Here is a 26,455-nt window from a genome sequence, read left to right on the forward strand (position 1 = left end):
AAAAAAATTAAAAAAAATTAAAAAAAATTGATTAATTTTTGTTCTAATTTTTTATTTTTTATGATTATTAATAATAACGTTTGCATAGACATTTTCAGGGGTGAACTAGCCATCTGTATAATTTCCCTGCAATTAGGCTCCCCCTTTGACAATCCACTAGCGCAGTGTTTCTCAAACTTTTTCATACCAAGGACCACTTAACCAATAAAAAACACTCATGGACCACCTAACTCCACAAATATCCCAAAACAATAGGCCTTGCTTACCCATTCCAACAGTATATAACAAATTACAGCCTAATAGTCACAGCTTAACCTTCTCTATATCGCCTCGTTCACACATTAAATCAACAATACAAATACAGATTGTATAAGCATTTAGTTCAAATGCGATTTAAAATCCTCTCAGGCTGTTGACGGTCTTATAGGCTGCATCCATTGGTTGGTTTTGTGGCACATTTGTAACGCTGTGCCAACTTGGGCAAGCATGCAGGCAAACTTGAGGAGCGCACACAGGGTGGAGTGAGGTTGAGCGATGGAGAGAAAGGGAGAGAGAGAGATTGAGCGAGGCAGATAGCGTGTGCAGCGGTCTGCTTGCGCACAGAGCCGGAGTTTGTGAGAGAGCCGGCTTGAGTCAATTTCTCTTCAAAATATAATTGATTGCCAGCCTCCCTTGTCCCTGGCAAATCAGTTACGTTGGTAACGTAACTGAATTCTTCTAATTTGCCTGCATCTGGCGCTGAGTTGCCATATGCCTTTCATGAACCACTTCCACCATTGTTGCAGATAAATATAAATGATAATAGCCAAACTAACCTAGCAAGAGTAAACTGACAGGCTGCTGTGCCGCATCTCACTCAAAAACCCACACGACTCAACCCAGCGAAAAACCAGTCTCGCGCGCAACCTTTCATTCAGAATTTCATAGCAAAATAAAAAAAAAAATGTTAAACTAATCTTTCGACATAGTTTAAAACAAAAATAAATATTAGGACAGAGCCCTACAAATAACAACCATACACATAATAATAAAACAATTAAAATGTTGTATTCAGCCCTGATTAAAACTGCGGGCCCAAATCCTGGATGGGCGGGCCCAAATCCTGGATGGGCGGACCCCCCCCCCCCCCGTCGACAGGGGGTCGCCAGTCTCTGGCACTGTTATTTTGGGGGTCGCGGGCTGAAAAGTTTGGGAACCCCTGCTCTAAACAAGGGTTTGGGTGCCTGCCAGATTCTCAGACAGCTGAAAATCACACTTTTGCTGAACGTAAAAAGGGCATAGTGATTTTTCTATCCGTATGCATGTTAAGGCTTTTGAAAATGCCTTATTTCTCAGCAAGATAAGATATACTTTATTGGGATATTTGTACGTTCAGCATGTTATAAAAAAGGCATTGGTACATAATTATAAAAATAAAAATAAACAAATAGAAACATCTCAAAATAGAAAATAAACATCTGAAAAGTCAAATATATACATGTTGACCCTGTTGGTTATCTTACAAATATACATATTAGGAGGCAAACTACAGCTATCACAATTTAAAAGTAGGATATTATTTACGTTAAGTGTCCAAGGAAAGGGCATATTAAATTAAATATATATATATATATATATCGTGTGAGGAAAAGTTGTCATACAAAAGTCAAAGTCATACGTCCAGTTATCGAAAGAGAAGCTATGGGGAGGTGATTTTAGTCCTCCGTGCAGCGCCCTTTGACCTTTTGAATGACCTGTATTTAGGTTCATTTGTTTCCATGCCCATCGAAACACAACCAGGGTCTTTTCTCAGTTGTCCTTCTTCATTGTGTCAGGGGACTGAAGTCTCATTTGTATATATTGATTTCAGCTTTGAGGACTTAACTGTAACTTAAAACCGTAATTATTCTGCTAACTCCAAATGTAAATTGTAAAGTGTATATTGTATTCAATGTTTACATATTGGGAGTTTGATAGGCTGGACAAGCATGATGTACAGCCTTCTATTCTGTATATTAATATTGTGTATTCAATATATATATACTCTAGATATAATACATTTAATTTCTAAGCGCTTTCAGGTGCTCAAAGACACTTTACAGTGGGCGCTGGTGGCGAAGTCGATAGGTAGTTGGCTTGGCAACTGGAAGGTCACCAGTTCAAGTCCCAGCAAGACCAAATGCTACCGAGGTGTCCATGAGCAAGGCACCGTTCCCTACACTGCTCCCTGGGCACCGTTCAAAATGGCAGCACACTGCTCCTAACACTAGGATGGGTCAAATGCAGAGAAACAATTTCCCCACAAGGGATTAATAAAAGTCCATCTTACACAGCAGTAGTATAAAAAGGAAGTAAAATATAAAAAGTTGAATACAAAAAAATATCCTTCAGAGTTTTTTCGTATTGTGTTTACTGCTGATTTCTGTGCAATGTCTTTTTTATGCTGTTGTCATTTCACAAATTGAGATCGCTAAAGTATATGTTATCTTTTCCCTCCTCTTCATGGAGTCTAAATCCTGCACAGTGAGCAAAGGTGACGTTGATGCTGTGGCTCTCAGACAGACTCTACCCATCATCCATTAGTCCAGATCTCACATAAGCAGCGCTCCGCAGAGATTGAGGTCGCTGTAGATGACGACAGATAATGGGAAACTAGTGAAAGCGAGGCGTCTCTTTGTACTTTGCACATGAGTAACCGTCCTGATCTTGTCAGAAACATTTCGTCTCATCATGGCGGGAGAGCTGAGCTTCTCACAAACGGTTCTAGAGTCGGTCGACAGAACACAAGAGATGCTCGAGGCTTTGGTTTAATTAGAGCCGGAGAAAGACTCTTATGGCTGCTGAATAATGCACTTGGGATTTATCCTGGAATTTAAAGTGGACCTATTATGCTATATTTGAATAATATAGTGTAGGACCATACCTATATAAGGCATATTTATACTTTTTATTTTTCAAAATACCAAACAGATCATGCATTTTAGCCATTCCTCATTTCGCTCAATTTAACACTGTCTTTGCATGGGCTGATTCTGTGAGAACAGCACCACCTACAGGCCTGGCATATCTACTACAGCGTCTCCAGCGCTTTCGAACGGCAATGTCCGTGACTGTCTCCTCCTGATTTGTGGAGTTGGCCCAATAGCCGTAGCACCACTTCTGTGACGTCATAGAAGTGTTCAAATCTGGATCAGTCTGTATCAGATCCGTTGTAGCCCCTTTTTAAGAGATGTGGGTATTGAGGAAAATAGAGAGGGTTGTGTTTTCTGACACTTGTTGAGTTCCCTGGAACACCGGGGACACATATTCATGTATAAAAGACGTACAAAAGTGCATTTTGCATGATAGATCCCCTTTGAGGTTTATTATTGAAGGAATATGTCAGGCTGACCACGTTTGATTTCAGACGTGTTAAGATTGTGAGATTCAAAGCGTGAACACCTTTCTAACGTAAACAATTATTTTTTAAGTCTGAGGCATCATGTATTTGTGAAGCGTGAATTGTTGTTCGGTATTTCACAAGGAAATTGTCAAAGTCAACTTTATTTTCAATCTTCTGAGTGTGTGATTCAGTGTTTCTCAATGTCGAGGAAGGATGCTCCAGAGCCACTATTTCAAGCATGCTACGTCATCGAGTGCCCACCGAAGGACTGTTCCAATGTCCAGCATACTTGGAATTCTACCGAGGCCGGCGTACTTCGTAGCGGTACATTTCGAGGCTGCACATGTGTAGACTCCGCGGTCTTTAAATCCCCACAATGCTTTGCGCGCGGACCAATTTCCAAATCTTTGGCGGAAATCGCGCCCCATTTAAGGCGGGGCCTCGCATATGACGCACACCTGTTAGCCTGTTCCACCATTCTTCGTTTTCCGAGGCCAGGAAGGATTCTTGCCTCGCTTCTGAAGGACCTGACTCGGAAGACATGTGCTACCAAGCAAGCGTCCTCGACATTGAGAAACACCCAGGGAGATTGAAATTCTGTTTTGATCCCCTATTATATTCCTTTTATATGCTTCAATAAGGTTACTTCATCAATAACTTCAATACAAATTAAGGCTGTTTAAGCTTCTCTAACTCAAATACAAGGCTCTTAAAGGTCCCATGTCATGGCCATTTCTACTGATCATATTTCCATTGTTGAGGTCTACTAGAATAGATTTAAATTGTGCAATTTTCCAAACTCACATTGGTTTCTCATACAGCAGCTCTGTATAGTATGTGTCCTAAACGGCTTGTTGGAGCTCCTGCCCCCACTCCCTGTGAGCCCAGTGTGCTCTGATTGGTCGGGACGTTGCGAGGTTCGTTGCTGCGAGGAGCAGACAGGTTTCCGGGTCGGCGATACAGCGAGAACAAGCGAAACTCATCCTGAGCACACACAAACACTCACAGCCGAAGTAAAAACAATAAGTGTGGCTTGATATTGAGTAAGAAAAAGGTTTATAACGCTGTGAGAATGGGTCTGAGGAGAGCATTTCTCCACCATCCCAACTCGTCTATTACCAGCGTTCAGGGAGCTCTATGCAAGTCAATGGGACTCCCTGTTAGTTAGCCAAGGGATCCTGGTGTGTGAGGGGCTCCGCTGATTGGCCCATTTGGGCCAATCCGGTAATTTGTTGTTGATTTGGGTGTTCACACGTCACAGAACCCAGGAAGCAAACAATGGAAAATGAGAAATGTCCAACGAGGCGTTCTGGGGCAGCATAGACAGGTCTTCTCTGTGTTAGAGTTTTACTCGCTACAGGGTGTACTTCGAGGGGTTGTGACTCTGCAGACCGTTTACATGCAGAGAAACCTTCATAACACACAAGGGGACGGGTAATAACCGGGAAAGCATGACATGGGACCTTTAACAAAATAGCACCTTCTTACTTCGTTATTTCAGACTTGTTAAATCCTAATCAATCAAAAAGAGCTCAAAACAAGCGGGGAAACTACAAAATTAGATATGCAAACTATGACATTCAAAAAAAAAAATCAACTGAAGAACTCCTTATACTTTATACTTATACTTTGATATTTACAAAATAAAAAATGTATTTTTAAATAAATATAATTATTGATATTATTGTATTTATGCATTGTGATTAGTTTCTAAGTGTAGTAGTGTAGTGTTATGGTAGGCCTTTGGGTAGTAGCAGCCTTTTGCAGCATTGGGCAGTGTAACGTAATTACGGAGTCAAGCATACATTATTTCTCCATCTGTTTCCATCTGCCCTCTTCTGTTTTGTTTCTTCTCTAACGCGGGCTGAACAGAGTCAGAATCTATTTGCAGGAGGGGAAACTAATGGAGGCAATCTGCATCTCAGCACTCTGCTGTTTGATGCTTGATTTGTCCTTGCAGCTTTATTGACATCCTTACCACTCGATGATTTCACAGCGGGCTGTTTGTCTTCTGCAGGCGTGGCTTTAACGTACAGGAAACACACTCTAAAGCTGGGTTTACAGCATAATCACATCGTACAGATCCACCATTAAAGAGGCTGGGTTTGGCTTTTGGGGGTTTTACCTTTCCTATAGTGTGTTATATTGGTTTTTGTGCATTTAAATGGTCGGCAAAGGCTAAACTCCGTGTGATCCCTCCATTCAAGTCCAAGGTTTCAAGGCTTTTATTGTCATGTGACATAACTAAACATGAAGATCTTTGGTCACAGGCTCCTCCAACAGAGCAACTCAATAAAACAGATGATAGTACAAGTAAATAATACAAAATAGAATATAATAGAAACTATGCAGAATAGTCTATATACAACTAATTGGAATATTGATATATCTAAGTTGCAAACAGATTAATGTTATGGATGTTCTTTCAAAAGTTCAGGTGTTTAAAAGTCTTAACAATTGGACTCCTTTGTTTACTTCCATAACATATTGACATCACTATGTAGCACTCACGCTTCTATTGGCTAGCACTCCAACACATTGTACGTGATAGGCTAAGGGGCGGGACATCTCTAAGTTGTTGACCAATCACAACAGAACCGGCCAGCTAACCAATCAGAGCAGACTGGGCTCTGGTTTCAGACAGAGGGTGAAAAGAGGTGCTGCAGCACAGGCAGTATGAGAAAAATGAAGACCTTCTTGAACATTAAAGCATGAAGACATGTCCCAGTAGAGACACTACATACTGATATACACCTGAACATCAGCAGGAGAGGACTCTTTAAAGTAGAGACACTACATACTGATATACACCTGGACATCAGCAGGAGAGGACTCTTTAAAGTACAGACACTACATACTTATATACACCTGAACATCAGCAGGAGAGGACTCTTTAAAGTAGAGACACTACATACTGATATACACCTGAACATCAGCAGGAGAGGACTTTTTAAAGTAGAGACACTACATACTGATATACACCTGAACATCAGCAGGAGAGGACTCTTTAAAGTAGAGACATACTGATATACACCTGCACATCAGCAGGAGAGGACTCTTTAAAGTAGAGACACTACATACTGATATACACCTGGACATCAGCAGGAGAGGACTCTTTAAAGTACAGACACTACATACTTATATACACCTGAACATCAGCAGGAGAGGACTCTTTAAAGTAGAGACACTACATACTGATATACACCTGAACATCAGCAGGAGAGGACTCTTTAAAGTAGAGACATACTGATATACACCTGCACATCAGCAGGAGAGGACTCTTTAAAGTAGAGACACTACATACTGATATACACCTGAACATCAGCAGGAGAGGACTCTTTAAAGTAGAGACACTAAATACTGATATACACCTGAACATCAGCAGGAGAGGACTCTTTAAAGTAGAGACACTACATACTGATATACACCTGAACATCAGCAGGAGAGGACTCTTTAAAGTAGAGACACTAGATACTGATATACACCTGAACATCAGCAGGAGAGGACTCTTTAAAGTAGAGACACTACATACTGATATACACGTTAACATCAGCAGGAGAGGACTCTTTAAAGTAGAGACACTACATACTGATATACACCTGAACATCAGCAGGAGAGGACTCTTTAAAGTAGAGACACTACATACTGATATACACCTGAACATCAGCAGGAGAGGACTCTTTAAAGTAGAGACACTACATACTGATATACACCTGAATATCAGCAGGAGAGGACTCTTTAAAGTAGAGACACTACATACTGATATACACCTGAACATCAGCAGGAGAGGACTCTTTAAAGTAGAGACACTACATACTGATATACACCTGAACATCAGCAGGAGAGGAGTCTTTAAAGTAGAGACACTACATACTGATATACACCTGAACATCAGCAGGAGAGGACTCTTTAAAGTAGAGACACTACATACTGATATACACCTGAACATCAGCAGGAGAGGACTCTTTAAAGTAGAGACACTACATACTGATATACACCTGAACATCAGCAGGAGAGGACTCTTTAAAGTAGAGACACTAGATACTGATATACACCTGAACATCAGCAGGAGAGGACTCTTTAAAGTAGAGACACTACATACTGATATACACGTTAACATCAGCAGGAGAGGACTCTTTAAAGTAGAGACACTACATACTGATATACACCTGAACATCAGCAGGAGAGGACTCTTTAAAGTAGAGACACTACATACTGATATACACCTGAACATCAGCAGGAGAGGACTCTTTAAAGTAGAGACACTACATACTGATATACACCTGAATATCAGCAGGAGAGGACTCTTTAAAGTAGAGACACTACATACTGATATACACCTGAACATCAGCAGGAGAGGACTCTTTAAAGTAGAGACACTACATACTGATATACACCTGAACATCAGCAGGAGAGGACTCTTTAAAGTAGAGACACTACATACTGATATACACCTGAACATCAGCAGGAGAGGACTCTTTAAAGTAGAGACACTACATACTGATATACACCTGAACATCAGCAGGAGAGGAGTCTTTAAAGTAGAGACACTACATACTGATATACACCTGAACATCAGCAGGAGAGGACTCTTTAAAGTAGAGACACTACAGACTGATATGAACCTAAAGATGAGCAGAATATGTGGTCTTTATCTTTAAAAGGGCAGGAACAACAGGATAATCCTGCCTTTTTTTATCCCCAGCTTCCGAACATGAACATATCTGCTGATTGATATGTTCAATAATCACATTTTGAATCTTATTTCTTCCTCTTCATTTGTGCGCCTCTATTCATTTTTGCACTATGTATTCCCTCGACTCCCACTGCTTCTCCACAATCCTCTCCATTCACCGCATCAAATCGTCCCCTTTCGTTGTCGTCTAATCGACACACACTTATAAAAAGGGCCACTCTGAATGCACTCTCACATCTGAATAATACCCAATGACACAAATCGAGATCTGATTACTTACACACACGGAACACATTCCTCCGGCTTCATTGTGCGGGGCGAAGAAATATCCTTCTGACGTCTTTTGTGCACGCAGAGTTAATCAGCCTTCATGTGTGTATTAATGTTTCAGACCTTCACTCCTTCCTCCTGTTCGCCTCTTAAATCATGCATGGCGCACAGTACGCATGTAATACACGATTACACAACTTGTTTTTCCCAATCTCTGAGCTCTTACTGCTATTTCTAGAAATCATCGTTGACTTGTCCTGCATTGTCAGAGTGTGGACTGGATGAAGGAATTATAATCCCCTTGTCCCTAAACTGCAGCGACAACCTCGTCACATTTAGCTATGAACCCTGGGCAAGAGCAGAGGGATAATTTGGGAATCTTGGTTGAAATAATGCACTACATAATTCAAATAGATGCCGTCCCCGCATGAATAATTCATTCCTGCATTATTACTCCCAACGCCATCACCGTTCTGCCGTCTTAATATTCCCTTCCTTTTTCCTTTTGTATTCTCACACTTTCTCTCTTTTACTTCATCTCTACTTCGTCTATTTCATTATATTATATTACATTGCAGAGAAATAATGTATGCTTGACTCCGCAATTACGTTACACGGCCCGATGCTGCAAAAGGCAACTACTACCCAAAGGTGTACCATAACACACTACTACACTTAAAAACTAATCATAATGCATAAATACAATAATATCAATAATTATATTGATTAAAAAAGTCAATATATTGCAAAGAAATACAAGATATATCATATAAGTACATCAGGTTTCATAGAGCCAAATCATTTCAAGTGCTACTGTTAGAAATTAAAATCAATGTTGACATGGCGTAATTTGAATTAAATACACTATTTAATTTAAATCAGTTTTATTCTGAAAAACTGGAAATTCACACTAACTATTAACTTAATACTTTTATTCTGAAAATTCTTCACTTCCGGTTAGCATTAGCATGTGGCAAAATGCTACATTTTCAAACCGTGAATCAAAGGTGAAATGACACGTGATGTTGTACACTGAGCACACTGGGATTAGCACTCATTTATTGACGCTGAATAACGTTTATTAGGGAATGTTTAAATAACCACAGACACCAGAATGATGTAATTTAGCAACAGAAAAAGGCAGGAATTGCATTGGACCCGCCCCCCGACGACGCCGGCCAATAGGAGAAGACCTCAGATGACAACAGGAAGAGCAAGCCAATAATTGAACTCTTCCACCCGCTGACCTGTACTGACCGGTCGGATGAGGAGAGCGCCTCCATTCGCACATTTCATTTTGTACACCACCGCATCTTTTGTGTAATTAAATGCTGTTAACTTTTATAAGCTTCCCTTGACTCTTTTCAGTCTCTCCTTTCTTCAGGGTTCTAGAATACACTAACACTACTCAACTGGCTTTAGATAAGCCAGTCCTTTATTAGTATATAAGTGCTTTGTTAGTAATTATATCGCTCGAAGTGGAGTCGAAAGAGATGAGTTTTCAGTCTGCGCCGGAAGATGTGTAAGCTTTCTGCTGTCCTGATGTCAATGGGGAGCTCATTCCACCATTTTGGAGCCAGGATAGCAAACCAACGTGTTTTTGCTAATGGGTGTGAGGGAATAATTCTCGCCTGTTGATGTTTATGAGCAACCCTGAGTCTGTTATCTCTTTTAAGGAATGGGAGGGTCCAGCTATCTTGATAAACCGGTTTTATGACCGGTCAACTCTCGGTCACAGTGCCTAAGAGTCAGACAAGTGATTGAATGTCTCCAGATGTTGGGGGAATCTCCAGTGTTCCCAGAACTCTCGGTAAACTAGTTAAAAGGTCTATCGAGAGAGAGGCTGGGCAGAATTGATGTGGCAACTCTCCGGGCAGTCAGAACCTCTGGCTGCTGTGACTTGTGATGTGAATATCTCCGGCCGATACTTGTAATAAACTACCAGTGTTTGACATCAAAGCTCCAACTCTCCTCGTGTCCCTCTGAGTCCTGACTCTCCATTGCTGCAAAGGTTTCCCTTACAATGGGAACTTGGGTCCCCCTCGCAGTGTGGGTGCAGTCTATTTCAAAGGGTTTAGAAGTGATGGCGGGAAAATGCAATTGTAGGGTTGTTATGAAATCATCAGAATTTAAATTAAGAAAAACGAGTTGCTTAAACACAAGTGAGCGAAATGTAATTACTTTTCTGGGCTGTGATTCAATACAAAGTGAGTTGTATTGACTTATTATTCTGCAGTGGAGACATGTGGGGAAACTGACTGTTTTCCTGATGAAGTGACCAATCTTAGGCTTATCCTCTTAAAGGTGTGTCTTTACTAACATTTGCAGAACCCATGTGCAGAAATGCTGTTTTGCGTAGCTGAAAAATACTTCTAAACTGTGGTTGACTTCCATATTAAATTACATCACATGTTAGACACTTTAATCCAAAGCAATTTACATACTCAATACTGTGGGCAATCCCCATAGGAGCAATTTGGGGTGAAGTGTCTCAGGGACACAACGACATGCTGACTGCAGTGGGGTTTGAACCTGTGACCCCCTGCTCCCAACACCAATGCACTAGTCCACTGCGCCACACGCCTCCACTTAATAGACTTCCATGTAATAACACAAAAAGTCCAAATCAAAATATAACATGTTATACTGCTTTTCAATGGGATTTTCACTTTTGCTGCTCTACCCTCTAAACCACAAACAAAACATTTCTTTTGTCAATTTCTCTTGAGGCAATGTGCCAACAAAGCAGTAGTAACACGCACATGTGCAAGTTCTTTTTCTCCTTGTACAATGTGTGGGCGCTCGGTGTAAAAATTATGGTTTGATTTTGGCTCAAACCAGCAAAGACTGCTTTGTGCTGGGTGTAAGATATTGCCCTGCATCTTTTTTTTCTTGTATTGTTTCTGTAATAAAACGATTCTAATCTCGGTAACCTTACCTAAAAATAAAAACGTGGAAAAAGGTTTAAAAAGAGCTCAAATTGCAAACTACACTAGCATAAACAATTTGTCAACTTACAGCTTCTCACTCATGCAGATTCTGGACCGTAAAGGAGTCAATATACTGAAACTCTAGGATGTAGGGTTGGTTGGGTGTGTTGATTTTGCTGCAGTCTTCAAAAGCACATCACAGATTAACAGAATAAGCGTTCACATTCAAGGTGTCCATCCAAACAGACCTAACGACCCTTTTAAAGCTTTACCCAATGACCTAAGATGTCATGTTTATTCCTTTTTGTTGAACAAGCATGCTCTAATTGGGCGGTCCCCATGGAAACTGCCTTTAATTAGCCCTCTAATGGCTGTCCGCAGTGTGCCGGCGCCCCTAACATCTCTGATTTGAAGCCACCGATTAAAGCCCTTCAGCTTTGATTTCATGCTCGTATCTCTGGTTCGAGGGTTGCCATGGAACACCCGGTAGGGCTGCGTCTCACTAATGGAAGAAAGCACTCGGCTGGGCACGCACTTCACAGCCCGGCTGCTCTGAAGCACGCTATTAACACTCTGGACCGGGTTAGACCTGCTTGAAATTAGCCCAGAGACATGACATTTGACCAAAACAGGATCATCTTCACCCCTTCTTTCTTCAAGTTCCTCTTGCTTTTCTTCCAGGGGGATAAACGAGGTGATTATAGATGGATAGATGGATGGATGGATAGATAGATGGATAGATGGATAGATGGATAGATAGATAGATGGATGGATGGATGGATGGATAGATAGATAGATGGATAGATGGATAGATGGATAGATGGATAGATGGATAGATAGATGGATGGATAGATAGATAGATGGATAGATAGATGTATGGATAGATGGATGGATAGATAGATAGATGGATAGATATATAGATAGATGGATAGATAGATGGATGGATGGATAGATAGATAGATGGATAGATAGATAGATAGATAGATAGATAGATGGATAGATAGATAGATAGATGGATGGATAGATAGATAGATAGATAGATGGATGGATAGATAGATGTATGGATAGATGGATGGATAGATAGATAGATAGATAGATAGATGGATGGATAGATAGATAGATAGATAGATGGATGGATAGATAGATGTATGGATAGATGGATGGATAGATAGATAGATAGATAGATAGATGGATGGATAGATAGATAGATAGATAGATGGATAGATAGATGGATGGATAGATAGATGGATGGATGGATAGATAGATAGATGGATATATAGATAGATGGATGAATAGATAGATAGATGGATAGATATATAGATAGATGGATAGATAGATAGATAGATGGATGGATAGATAGATAGATAGATAGATGGATGGATAGATAGATGGATAGATAGATAGATAGATAGATGGATGGATAGATAGATAGATAGATAGATGGATAGATAGATGGATGGATAGATAGATGGATGGATGGATAGATAGATAGATGGATATATAGATAGATGGATGAATAGATAGATAGATGGATAGATATATAGATAGATGGATAGATAGATAGATAGATAGATAGATAGATGGATGGATAGATAGATAGATGGATGGATAGATAGATGTATGGATAGATGGATGGATAGATAGATAGATGGATAGATATATAGATAGATGGATGGATGGATAGATAGATAGATAGATAGATGGATGGATAGATAGATAGATAGATAGGTAGATAGATGGATAGATAGATGGATGGATGGATAGATAGATAGATGGATAGATATATAGATAGATGGATGGATAGATAGATAGATAGATAGATGGATAGATAGATGGATGGATAGATAGATGGATGGATGGATAGATAGATAGATGGATATATAGATAGATGGATGGATAGATAGATAGATGGATAGATATATAGATAGATGGATAGATAGATAGATAGATAGATGGATAGGTGGATGGATGGATGGATAGATAGATGAATAGATAGATGAATAGATAGGTATAGATAGATAGATGGATAGATAGATGGATGGATAGGTGGATGGATGGATGAATGGATGGATAGATAGATAGATGGATGGATAGATAGATAGATAGATAGATGGATGGATAGATAGATAGATGGATAGATAGATAGATAGGTACTTTATTGATCCCAATTTGGGAAATGTTTGCGTTGCAGCAGGATAAAAAACAAGGCAATGTATAACAGAAATTAAGACACTAGAAATAAAAAGTCCAAACTATTTCTGAAATAGAAATAAAATAGCATTAAAAAGTTTTTTAAAATAGATATACATGTGGAAATACACATTTCCAGTAACAAATATAATGCAGAATATTATTGTGCAAGAAATTGATTATTCAATATTAAATTGAATATAAATGTGCAGTGTGAGTTTGAGTCCAGTTATGAAGAGAAACTATGGAGCAGATGTAGAAAGAGTAAGAACGAGGTTTGTGGAACAGGGTCTGCGTTAAAGTAGATCCCACTAGTGTCACAGCAGCACGGTAACATGTCAGGGTGATTTAAGATGAAGCATATTTCTGTCATAGATAGTTATTCATGAGGGAGTTGTAGCCCTTAAGTGCTGCAGGCTCTCGCACAGCAGGGTCACCCAGTTGTAGTCCATTAAGGATCTACACTCAGTCTGGAGATGCTCCGCTGCTCAGACCCACGGGGAGTTAGTGGAGTACAATCACCTGAGAAAAACCTCCGACACCAGCCTGATGATCCTCTCAAAGACAAACTGAGAACAATGGCGGCTGTTTTTGATCACAGGAACTTCTAGACTGTTAGGAAAATCTCACCGGCTTGATCTTCAATCTCAGGATACATGTATCTGTGATCCTCTCCAGAATGGAAGTAGTCGTCACATACAGAGCTGTTCCTGAACAGTGTCCTTCACATGCTGATATCCAAGAGAGGGGGTTACATCTCAAAATTCTGTATTTTTTCAAAAGATCTTCAAATTCTGTATTTTTTCTCAAAATCTCAAAATTCTGTATTTTTTCAAAAAAATCCTGACTTTTTTCTAAAAATCTCAAAATTCGGTCTTTTTTCTCAAAATCTCAGGTTTTTTTCTCAAAATCTGTTTTTTTTCAAAATCCTGTCTTTTTTCTAAAAATCAAAAAATCCTGTCTTTTTTCTCAAAATCTCACAATTCTGTATTTTTTCTCAAAATCTAAAAGTTCTGTATTTTTTCTCAAAAATCTTGACTTTTTTCCTCAAAATCTCACATTTCTGTCTTTTTTCTCTAAAGTCTTTTTCAAAATACTTCAAAACGTTAATATCCCTCGTCCCCGGCTTGAGCTTCAATCTCAGGATCCATGTATCTGTGATCCTCTCCAGAATGGAAGTAGTCATCACATACAGAGCATCAACTAGTTCCTGAACAGTGTCCTTCACATGCTGATATCCAAGAGAGGGAGTTCCACAGTCACAAGATGGAGGAATAGAAAGCAGTATTCAATGTTTACTTCAGATTAGCTCCACGTCAGAAATGATCATGCTTGTCACATGTCTCTCTCCATAGAGGCTGAATCATCATGTTAATCACATAGCTATCATATGCCTCAAACAGTCGCTCTTCTAGGTAATCACACATCCTGTCATGTTCACAGCTACAGTTGGGATACCTTTGTTATCATGTGACTCTGATATTGGAAGAGGACATTCACTATTTTCCCAACTAGACTTTATTTATTTATTCATTTATTTAACAGGGACAGTGCACATTAATGAACATTTCTGTAAATGTGCCAGAGTTAGCCAAGAGGCTATTTTTCATCTGTAGTCCCTGGACAGATTTTAAAAGTCAACCTAAAACACATTTCATTTTAAACAAGTAAATACAATGCATTTAAAACATGCAACAGACATTACTGGGATTACTTAATAATATTGTCTCTCTATGTTTCCAACCAGGGAGTCATGATTAATAAAACAGATTAAGACTAATTAGATTAATTTACACTGTGAGCTATGAGATCATGAGTAATGCTAAGAACTGTGATTAGCACATCCTGCTTGAGTTTTCCATCAAATCGAGTAAAGCTAGAAGTTGTTCAAATTTAAAACATTGAATATTGTCTTCCTGCATTGTTGGGACCTTGTTAACTATTCGATATGTCGTACATACTCATAGAATTAAAGATTACCCTTTGGTTTGTTGACCACCATTTTGAAACCTCAAGTTTGGCATGTTGGAAGTTATCAGCTGGCTTGGTTAGCAAAGTGTACCCATAAATTCCTGTAAATGTGATATTAATTGGGATAACAAACAATATCGGCTAGCCTAAGACAGGTATTCTGTATTGAAGAGAGCTTAAATTTGTATTTGGGAGCATACACTTGTCAGGAAATTGTTGAAACTGAATGTGATAAAAAAATCAAGGGAGAAGCTGAGTCATTTTCTCATAGACTTCTATTCAATCAGAATTAGTTTGAGGTACATCACATTTAATTTAGCTGAGATATATTTGCTTCAAATAAGCCAAACTATTGTAAGTGCTGGTGCATTAGCTTCAAATGTCTAAGTATTTTACATCAACATGTGTCCCCTCTTCTTCATGTCTCTTTTACATCAACATGTGTCCCCTCTTCTCCATGTCTCTTCTACATCAACATGTGTCCCCTCTTCTCCATGTCTCTTCTACATCAACATGTGTCCCCTCTTCTTCATGTCTCTTCTACATCAACATGTGTCCCCTCTTCTTCATGTCTCTTCTACATCAACATGTGTCCCCTCTTCTTCATGTCTCTTCTACATCAACATGTGTCCCCTCTTCTTCATGTCTCTTCTACATCAACATGTGTCCCCTCTTCTTCATGTCTCTTTTACATCAACATGTGTCCCCTCTTCTTCATGTCTCTTCTACATCAACATGTGTCCCCTCTTCTCCATGTCTCTTCTACATCAACATGTGTCCCCTCTTCTCCATGTCTCTTCTACATCAACATGTGTCCCCTCTTCTCCATGTCTCTTCTACATCAACATGTGTCCCCTCTTCTTCATGTCCCTTCTACATCAACATGTGTCCCCTCTTCTTCATGTCTCTTCTACATCAACATGTGTCCCCTCTGTGGAAAGAGACTCTGAAAGTTTCAGGAACAAAGATTCTCTCTCTTTTTGATCAATTTCTATAAAAACCTGTCTGAAAATGAGCTGATCAGATTTTGGCCACTTTATGATGTCATAACGATGTTTTGACTTGTGTAACCATTAGCCAATCACAACCAAGGTAACCCCCCCCCCCCCCCCCCCTTATCACCTGAATCTCCTCCTAGAGCACCATTGAGTTCTTTGTAACCAAATGTCTCTCAGAGGGGCGTGGGGAGGGGCTCCTTATTTTCATCTAAAGTAACAGACAGAGAATCAGCACTTTGGAAACAGGGCTGAAACAGAGGGGATTATGGGTAATGCTGCAATGATCTGTTTGGTGTTTGGAGCCAAACACTTCAGAGACATGTTCCGTATATATCTGAGACCTGTAATATATTGATGAAAAACAGTTTAATCGGGGACCTTTTAAATCCACTTTTTTAACAACCAGTTCTGTGTTTTTCTTTGTGTGCACAGATTCTTGTTGGAGAGCTTTGTGCGTTCTTCACCAAGGCGGAGGGAACCCAGGAGAAAACCATTGTCACTGCAGACTGCTGCTACTTCAACCCCCTGCTGAGACGCATAATACGTTTCCTAGGTGAACACACTGCAGTATTGAACTGCCATTTTTCTCTTCACAGGGTCCTTTCAGGGTCTATTTTTGTGTAGTTTTGCCAGGTAGATGTTCACTAGTTCTTGCACTAATGCAGATTTCTCAGAGTTATTGAAGTGACTGTTATTTATATTGATTGTTGTGCTTTTAAATGTCTTAATGTGTCCATATGTATACATGTGTCTGTTGATTGTGTGTATACTCTAGAGTCTATAGGATATACATATTTTTATATTTTTAAATATATTTTTATTTTTGTATTCGGGATTGTGGGAAACGGTATTTCGATCTCTCTGTCTGTACGCACAAACTGAAAGATTGACATTAAAGTTGACTTTGATTTAAAGTCTTCCTTCTTTGAGATACAGTAGAGAGACCGAATCAAAAAGGTCCAAACAACTTGAAATAAAAGGTTGACTTGTTAGAAACGTGACCCGCTACACTTTGTAAACCAGAGTTGGTGCATGCAGCTGCTAATTGGATGATAAACTGAGATTTAATCTTGGAGGTAAGTTATTCAGGATCATGGCAGGAAGAATCTTGTGAATATTAAGCAGCCTGTACATCTCGAGCTGAATCAGCCGAGGTGAAAGCTTCTCGGTGCAATTTCACACCTCAGCTGATAATAAAGTGTTGATGCTATTTTAGGAAGGTAAAACTTTGATATCACCCGTCATATCTCAAACTGTTGTATCTGTTCAAATGGTTCAAACAGCTAATGTGCTTTTCTGATAACTCTCTGCCTTTTATTCCACGTCTACATCCCTTTTCAGGCTTTTATTGAAATGTGCACATTAGCTATGTCTGCAGTCAAAATGGTTAAAATGCACAGACCTGGTAGATTTCCAAACGGCACAAATCATGTTTGAGGCAAATAATAACGTTTTACCAGGAAACATCCAAAAAGTATTCACTCAGCGAGTGGGGGGATACAGTTCAAGGAGACAATTACAATTCTAAATGCATAGGGTCCGTACAACCAGAAGAACTGTTTGTATCTCAGCCTGTGGAGTGAGACGATGGAACAGTGTGAATGTGGAGCTAAAGCGATGTCCAGACATTAACCAGTTCAAGAGGAAATACAGAGAAATTATTTTCTCGAGGTACAGGGATGGGGAAGGTGTTTGAGTATGTGTATGTGTGAGTATGTAGGTGTGCATATGTATATGTATATGTTAATGCTGTCAAAATTATCGCGTTAACGGCGGTAATTAATTTTTTGAATTAATTGCGTTAAAATATTTAACGCATTTAACGCATGCGCAGAATGGCCCGCCCCATACATCCCACCAGTGGTCGCGCCAGGGTATGGCTGGGGTAGGCTACAGCCATACCAAGAAATGGCTTAGCCCCACCATGAAAAATGATGTTAAAGTAAGCAAAATAAAGTCCGCCAACTCGCGCCGAGTAAATTGCACAGACAGCAGTTAGTAAGATTGATTTCAGCAGCCACTTGTCTGGAAATACCGAAGACTAGGAACGGTTTTGAAAACTTTTATCACGTAGTGATCGTCTTCTCAATAGAACATCTTTGATAATGTCTTCTGGCCAATCAGAATCAAGATAACGGTGTGGTGTTGTTGCAGGAAGTCCCGACGGAGAATACTTTTGCTGTAGTGCATCTCTATATACATCGATACAACATTTCGTCCGATGAATGAAAATAAGACTCCACGGTTTGATGATTGACAGGTGTGTGGGCTGTCTTTCATTTTGACACACAGAACAATGTTATAATAAACATACTGTAAGTTAAATGGATATATCCGCCTTCTTTCATTTATCTTTCCATTCCCACAACAATATACATAAAGAAATGGCATATTTTGGACATAGTTCGAATGGTGATTAATCTGATTAAAATGTGTAATCGTTTGACAGCCCTAGTATATGTACATATATGTATTAATGTGTATATGTGTGTGTGTATGTACATATATGTATATGTATATATGTCAATCAACAGGTAAAGCAGATTAATAATAACAATAATAATGATAATTATTGCAGATTATAGATTATAAATAAATCATTTAGGGAGAAGGGGGTGAGATTAAATAAATTATTCTTCTTCTCACTCCTTTTCGAACACTAGATGTGGGACTGTTTATGTTGCTAATGCTGTTGTTGTTGTTGTTGTTGTTGTTGTTGTAAATGTCATTCTTTTGTTTTGATTTCTCTTACATGACTTTGCACTGCAAACAAAAAATTGTTTTGTAATTATTTATTTTACTTGTTCAAAATAAAATGTATCAATCAATCAGACAGTGTGGATCCATCCATCCATCCATCTTCTCCCGCTTATCCGTGGTCGGGTCGCGGAGGTAGCAGTTCCAGCAGAGAGCCCCAAACTTTCTTTTCCCTGGCCACATCAACCAGCTCTGACTGGGGGATCCCAAGGCGCTCCCAGGCCAGAGAAGAGATATAATCCCTCCATCTGGTTCTAGGTCTACCCCTTGGTCTCTTCCCAGCTGGACGTGCCTGGAACACCTCCCTAGGGAGGCGCCCAGGTGGCATCCTAACTAGGTGCCCGAACCACCTCAACTGGCTCCTTTCGACGCGAAGGAGGAGCGGTTCAACTCCGAGTCCCTCCCGGATGACCGAACTTCTCACCTTATCCCTAAGGGAGACACCAGCCACCCTGCGGAGAAAACCCATCTCGGCCGCTTGTACCCGCGATCTCGTTCTTTCGGTCATGACCCATCCTTCATGACCATAGGTGAGGGTAGGAACGAAAATGGCCCGGTAGACAGAGAGCTTTGCCTTTTGGCTCAGCTCCCTTTTCGTCACAACGGTGCGGTAAAGAGACTGCAGTACCGCTCCCGCTGCTCCGATTCTCCGACCCATCTCACGCTCCATTGTTCCCTCACTCGAGAACAAGACCCCGAGATACTTGAACTCCTTCACTTGGGGTAAGGACTCATTCCCTACTTGGAGTGGACAGTCCATCGGTTTCCTGCTGAGAACCATGGCCTCAGATTTGGAGGTGCTGATCCTCATCCCAGCCGCTTCACACTCGGTTGCGAACCGATCCAGTGAGTGCTGAAGGTCGCAGACCGATGAAGCCATCAGAACCACATCATCTGCAAAAAGCAGTGGTGCAATCCTTAGTCCACCGAACTGCAGACCCCCTCCCCCACGACTACGCCTCGAAATCCGATCCATGTATATTACAAACAGGATTGGTGACAAAGCGCAGCCCTGGCGGAGGCCAACCCTCACCTGAAATGGGTCCGACTTACTGCCGAGGACCCGGACACAGCTCTCGCTTTGGGAGTACAGAGATTGGATGGCCCTGAGTAGAGACCCCCTCACCCCATACTCCCGCAGCACCTCCCACAGTGACTCCCTTGGAACCCGGTCATATGCCTTCTCCAAGTCTACAAAACACATGTAGACTGGATAAGCATACTCCCAGGCACCCTCCAGGATCCTTGCGAGAGTAAAAAGCTGATCCGTCGTTCCACGACCAGGACGGAATCCGCATTGTTCCTCCTCAATCTGAGGTTCGACAATCGGCCTGACCCTCCTTTCGAGTACCTTAGAGTAAACTTTCCCGGGGAGGCTGAGTAGTGTGATGCCTCGGTAATTGGCACACACCCTCTGATCCCCCTTTTTGAAAAGGGGAACCACCACTCCGGTCTGCCACTCCTTCGGTACTGTTTCCGACTTCCACGCAACGTTGATGAGACGTGTCAACCATGACAGTCCCTCAACACCCAGAGCCTTCAGCATTTCTGGGCGGATCTCATCCACCCCCGGGGCTTTGCCACTGTGAAGTTGTTTGACGACCTCAGTGACCTCCCCCCGGGAGATTGGTGTCGATCCCCCTTCATACTCCAGCTCTGCCTCTAACATAGAGGGCGGAGTTGTCGGGTTCAGGAGTTCCTCAAAGTGCTCCTTCCAACGCCCTAACACTCCATCAGTTGAGGTCAACAACGTCCCATCCTTACTGTACACAGCTTGGATGGTTCCCTGCTTCCCCCTCCTGAGGTGTCGGACAGTTTTCCAGAACAACTTTGGTGCCGCCCGAAAGTCTTTTTCCATGTCTTCTCCGAACTTCTCCCACACCCGCTGCTTTGCCTCGGCCACGGCTGAGGCTGCTGCCCTTCGGGCCTGTCGGTACCTTGCAACTGCCTCGGGAGTCCCCCGGGATAACAAATCCCTGAAGGCCTCCTTCTTCAGTCGGACGGCTTCCCTGACCACCGGTGTCCACCAGGAGGTTCGAGGGTTACCGCCCCTTGAGGCACCTAGGACCTTGAGACCACAGCTCCCCGCCGCGGCTTCGGCAATAGAGGCTTTGAACACCGACCACTCTGGTTCAATGTCCCCAACCTCCACAGGAATGCCCGAAAAGCTCCGCCGGAGGTGTGAGTTGAAGGCCTCCTGAACTTGGGCCTCCTCCAGACGTTCCCAGTTCACCCGAACTACACGTTTGGGCTTACCAGGTCTATCCAAAGGCTTCCCCCGCCACTCGACCCAACTCACCACCAGATGGTGATCAGTTGACAACTCCGCCCCTCTCTTTACCCGAGTGTCCAAAACATACGGCCTCAGGTCCGATGATACGATAACCAAATCGATCATGGACCTTCTGCCTAGGGTGCTCTGGTACCACGTACACTTATGAGCATCCTTATGTTCGAACATGGTGTTTGTTATGGCCAATCCATGACTAGCACAGAAGTCCAGTAACAAACCACCACTCCGGTTCAGATCAGGGGGGCCGTTCCTCCCAATCACTCCCCTCCAAGTGTCTCCATCATTGCCCACATGTGCGTTGAAGTCTCCCAGCAAGATTAAAGAGTCCCCTTCAGGAGCCCCATACAGGACTCTTTCCAGGGTCTCCAAGAAGGCCGTATACTCTGAACTGCTGTTGGGTGCATAAGCACACACAACAGTCAGAGTTTTCCCCCCCATAACCCGCAGGCGTAGGGAGGCAACCCTCTCGTCCACTGGGGTAGACTCCAACAACGAAGCACCCAACCGGGGACTTGTGAGTATCCCCACACCCGCCCGGCGCCTCACACCTTGAGCAACTCCGGAGAAGAATAGAGTCCAACCCCTATCCAGAAGTAAGGTTCCAGAGCCGACGCTGTGCGTAGAGGTGAGCCCAACCAGATCCAACTGGTAACGCTCCACCTCCCGCACAGCTCCGACTCCTTCCCCCCCAGAGAGGTGACGTTCCACGTCCCCAAAGCCAGCTTCTGTCGCCCGGGTCTGGTCCGTCGAGACCCTCTGCCTTCACTGCCACCCTTCTGGCAGCGCACCCGACCCCATTGCTGTTTCCCGTAGGTGGTGGGCCCGCGGGACGGAGAAGCGGAGGTGTTGCCCACGTTGCCTTTTCGGGCTGTGCCCGGCCGGGCTCCGTGGCAAGCCCGGCCACCAGACGCTCGCCGACGAGTCCTCCTTCTGGGCCTGGCTCCAAAAGGGGACCCCGGGCTTCCTCCGGGCCGGGTATCCTCACTTCGTGTGTCGTCTTTCATGAGGTCTTTTGAACCAATCTTAGTCTGGCCCCTTGCCTGAGACCAATTTGCCATGGGAGACCCTACCAGGAACACAAGGTTCCAGACAACACAGCCCCCAGGTTCATCAGGGCACACAAACCTCTCTACCACGGTAAGGTGCTGGTTCTTCAGAGAGGAATTGCAGTGTGGATATGTCGATGAAAAGCTTAGGTCACAGGCTCCTCCAACGGTGCAACACAATAAAACAGAAAAAATAGTTAGAATAGTGTAATACAAATAAAATAGAATAGAAATAGTGCTAGGAGAGTAATTGGAATATCAAAGTCCAAGTCAACTTTATTGTCAATCTTCGAGTTTGGGTGCACAGAGAGATCGAAATACCGTTTCCCACAATCCCTAAAATAAAAACAAATGTATATAAAAATATGTGTGCAAATATGTACGCAGTCAAAGACACATTTGTACATGCGCACAAATTAAGACCGAAATAAAAACACAACAATCAGTATATACAAAATAACAGTCACTTCAATATTTTGATATATTAGACGAATCATTTGTAAGTTGCAGACAGATGAATGTTAATCTTCTTCATCTCTTACCCAGGTGTCTATGCCTTCGGTCTCTTCACCACCACAATCTTCGTGAATGCCGGCCAGGTGGTGACAGGAAACCAGACGCCTCACTTCCTGTCTGCGTGTCGACCGAACTACACGGCGCTGGGCTGCCAGTCGACCATGCAGTACATCGCAGAGCGCCGGGCCTGCACAGGGAACCCTCTGGTGGTCATGTCTGCACGGAAATCTTTCCCCTCCAAGGACGCAGCGCTCAGCATCTACTCTGCAGTCTACACAGTGGTAGGTTGGAGCACGCATCAACATGTGTCCCCTCTTCTTCATGTCTCCTCTACATCCACATGTGTCCCCTCTTCTCCATGTTTCTTCTACATCCACATATGTCCCCTCTTCTCCATGTCTCTTCTACATCAACATGTGTCCCCTCTTCTTCATGTCTCTTCTACATCCACATGTGTCCCCTCTTCTTCATGTCTCTTCTACATCAACATGTGTCCCCTCTTCTCCATGTCTCTTCTACATCAACATGTGTCCCCTCTTCTTCATGTCTCTCCTACATCAACATGTGTCCCCTCTTCTTCATGTCTCTTCTAAATCAACATGTGTCCCCTCTTCCTCATGTCTCTTCTACATCAACATGTGTCCCCTCTTCTTCATGTCTCTCCGACATCAACATGGGTCCCCTCTTCTTCATGTCTCTTCTACATCAACATGTGTCCACTCTTCTCCATGTCTCTTCTACATCAACATGTGTCCCCTCTTCTCCATGTCTCTCCTACATCAACATGTGTCCCCTCTTCTTCATGTCTCTTCTACATCAACATGTGTCCCCTCTTCTTCATGTCTCTCCTACATCAACATGTGTCCCCTCTTCTTCATGTCTCTTCTACATCAACATGTGTCCCCTCTTCTCCATGTCTCTTCTACATCAACATGTGTCCCCTCTTCTTCATGTCTCTTCTACATCAACATGTGTCCCCTCTTCTTCATGTCTCTTCTACATCAACATGTATCCCCTCTTCTTCATGTCTCTTCTACATCAACATGTGTCCCCTCTTCTCCATGTCTCTTCTACATCAACATGTGTCCCCTCTTCTTCATGTCTCTTCTACATCAACATGTGTCCCCTCTTCTCCATGTCTCTTCTACATCAACATGTGTCCCCTCTTCTTCATGTCTCTTCTACATCAACATGTGTCCCCTCTTCTTCATGTCTCTTCTACATCAACATGTGTCCCCTCTTCTTCATGTCTCTTCTACATTACTTGTGGTGTCCCCTCTTCTTCATGTCTCTCCTACATCAACATGTGTCCCCTCTTCTCCATGTCTCTTCTACATCAACATGTGTCCCCTCTGTGGAAAGAGACTCTGAAAGTTTCAGGAACAAAGATTCTCTCTCTTTTTGATCCATTTCTATAAAAACCTGTCTGAAAATGAGCTGATCAGATTTTGGCCACTTTATGATGTCATAACGATGTTTTGTCTTGTGTAACCATTAGCCAATCAGCAACCAAGGTAACCCCCCCCCCCTTATCACCTGAATCTCCTCCTAGAGCACCATTGAGTTCTTTCTAACAAAATGTCTCTCAGAGGGGCGTGGGGAGGGGCTCCTTATTTTCATCTAAAGTAACAGACAGAGAATCAGCCCTTTGGAAACAGGGCTGAAACAGAGGGGATTATGGGTAAGGCTGCAATGATCTGTTTGGTGTTTCAGCCAACCAGAGACAGGCTCTGGATATATCTGAGACCTGTGATATATTGATGAAAAACAGTACAAATAGGGGAGCTTTAATGAATGTTGTCGATTGAAACCTGGCTAAAAGAAACAGGACTTAGCCTGTACTGATGTTTTCACTTTTACAACGTTATCTTGGGATTGAAGCAACTTCATTTGTCTCGCTACAAATCCACAGAGTGTTAGATAAGCAGAATGATACGACTCTCAAGCCGGTGATGCAGGTGATGTGCACAACCACTTTTTGATAGAAAGTATGCGGCAGACCTTGCATAGCAGGCTAAAGGCAGCAAACTCATACGCTTAGCTAACCAAATGCTAGCTCAACTATATTTGATCTGCTTCTAAAATGTAATGTGTTTGTCTGCTAACCCCGCTAAAGAAAGATTGTCGTCTGAACACTGGAGTAGTAGTTTGAAAGAAAGAAATAATTTTATCTGGCATTTTAAAACCTAGTCATGTTTTAATGATGCTTGTGTGTCTTCTGTTGCTTCCTTTGTTTGTTGCCTTCGTCTCTCTGCAGATGTATGTGACTCTGGTGTTTAAGACCAAAGGTACGCGGTTGACGAAGCCCACCATCAGCCTCACTCTGCTCTGCCTGGCTGTTTTAGTGGGGGTGGTCCGAGTGGCTGAGTACCGAAACCACTGGGCCGACGTCCTGGCAGGATTCTTCACCGGGGGATCCATCGCTGTGTTTTTGGTGAGAGATTACAACGGAAAATAAGTGTTTTTGGAGTGTGTCCTTTACAATTTGTTCTCATAACGATTGGTTTACTTATCACAAAAACCACTATTCAAGCGATGACATTTGTCAAAGGTCCGATGAAGGAAGCCTTCCTATGTCTGAGAAAGACTTGTATTCAACCAGTAGTTATTAAAACTAAAGTGGTGTACGAATCAGCAGGAGTTTATCGTCCCGTAAACCAAACAAAGAGTTGTGACCAAAAACAGAAATGTTTGCGTCTGTAATGCATCTTCTTAGCCTGGTATATTTAAAGGGGACCTATAATGCAAAATGCACCTTTGTACGTCTTTTCTACATGAACATGTGTCCCCGGTGTTCCAGGGAACTCACCAAGTGTCAGAGAACACAACCCTCTCTATTTTCCTCCATACCCAAATCTCTTAAAAAGGGGCTGCAACGGATCTGATACAGACTGATCCAGATTTGAACACTTCTATGACGTCACAGAAGTGGCGCTACGGCTATTGGGCCAACTCCACCAATCAGGAGGACACAGCCACAGACATTGCCGTTTGAAAGTGCTGGAGACGCTGTAGTACATATGCCAGGCGTGTAGATGGTGCTGTTCTCACAGAATCAGCCCATGCAAAGACAGTGTTAAATTGAGCGAAATAAGGAACTCCCAATAGCCGCTTTCACACCAAGTACTTTGCCGTACTTAGTGCCCAGCACTCAGTGCCAGCACTTAGTTCTCATGAACGTAGTACAGATCGCGTTCACACCGAGATAAGTTCCCTGAGGGAAGATTACGCAAATGAAGCCGCTGACGTCACTTCTTCTTCTTCTGCTTTGGGTTTACTGGCAGGCCGCAAACAACTTCACGGCGCATACTGCCGGAGGGACTGGTTTCAGTAGAAGCTGCTGGGACTCCCAGCAGCTTCTACTGAAGCCTTCCGATTAAATCGCCAGAACGCCGACACCTCCTCATCTCCACCGCTCCCATGTTTT

General features: G+C 42.3%; 1 protein-coding gene across 5 annotated transcripts in view; it reads left to right on the top strand.

Annotated features, from left to right (window-relative positions):
- plppr2a (phospholipid phosphatase related 2a) overlaps positions 1-26,455 on the top strand; it is a 72,311-nt gene that overhangs the window by 28,725 nt on the left and 17,131 nt on the right. For all 5 annotated transcript variants that reach the window (XM_079641688.1, XM_079641687.1, XM_079641685.1 and 2 more), the window contains exons 4-6: positions 16,849-16,969; positions 23,059-23,309; positions 25,286-25,462. In XM_079641688.1, coding sequence (XP_079497814.1) covers positions 16,849-16,969; positions 23,059-23,309; positions 25,286-25,462 — 549 coding nt within the window. The remainder of the gene's footprint in view (positions 1-16,848; positions 16,970-23,058; positions 23,310-25,285; positions 25,463-26,455) is intronic.

This window comes from Notothenia rossii, assembly GCF_949606895.1.
Source record: "Notothenia rossii genome assembly, chromosome: 8".
NCBI lineage: Eukaryota > Metazoa > Chordata > Actinopteri > Perciformes > Nototheniidae > Notothenia > Notothenia rossii.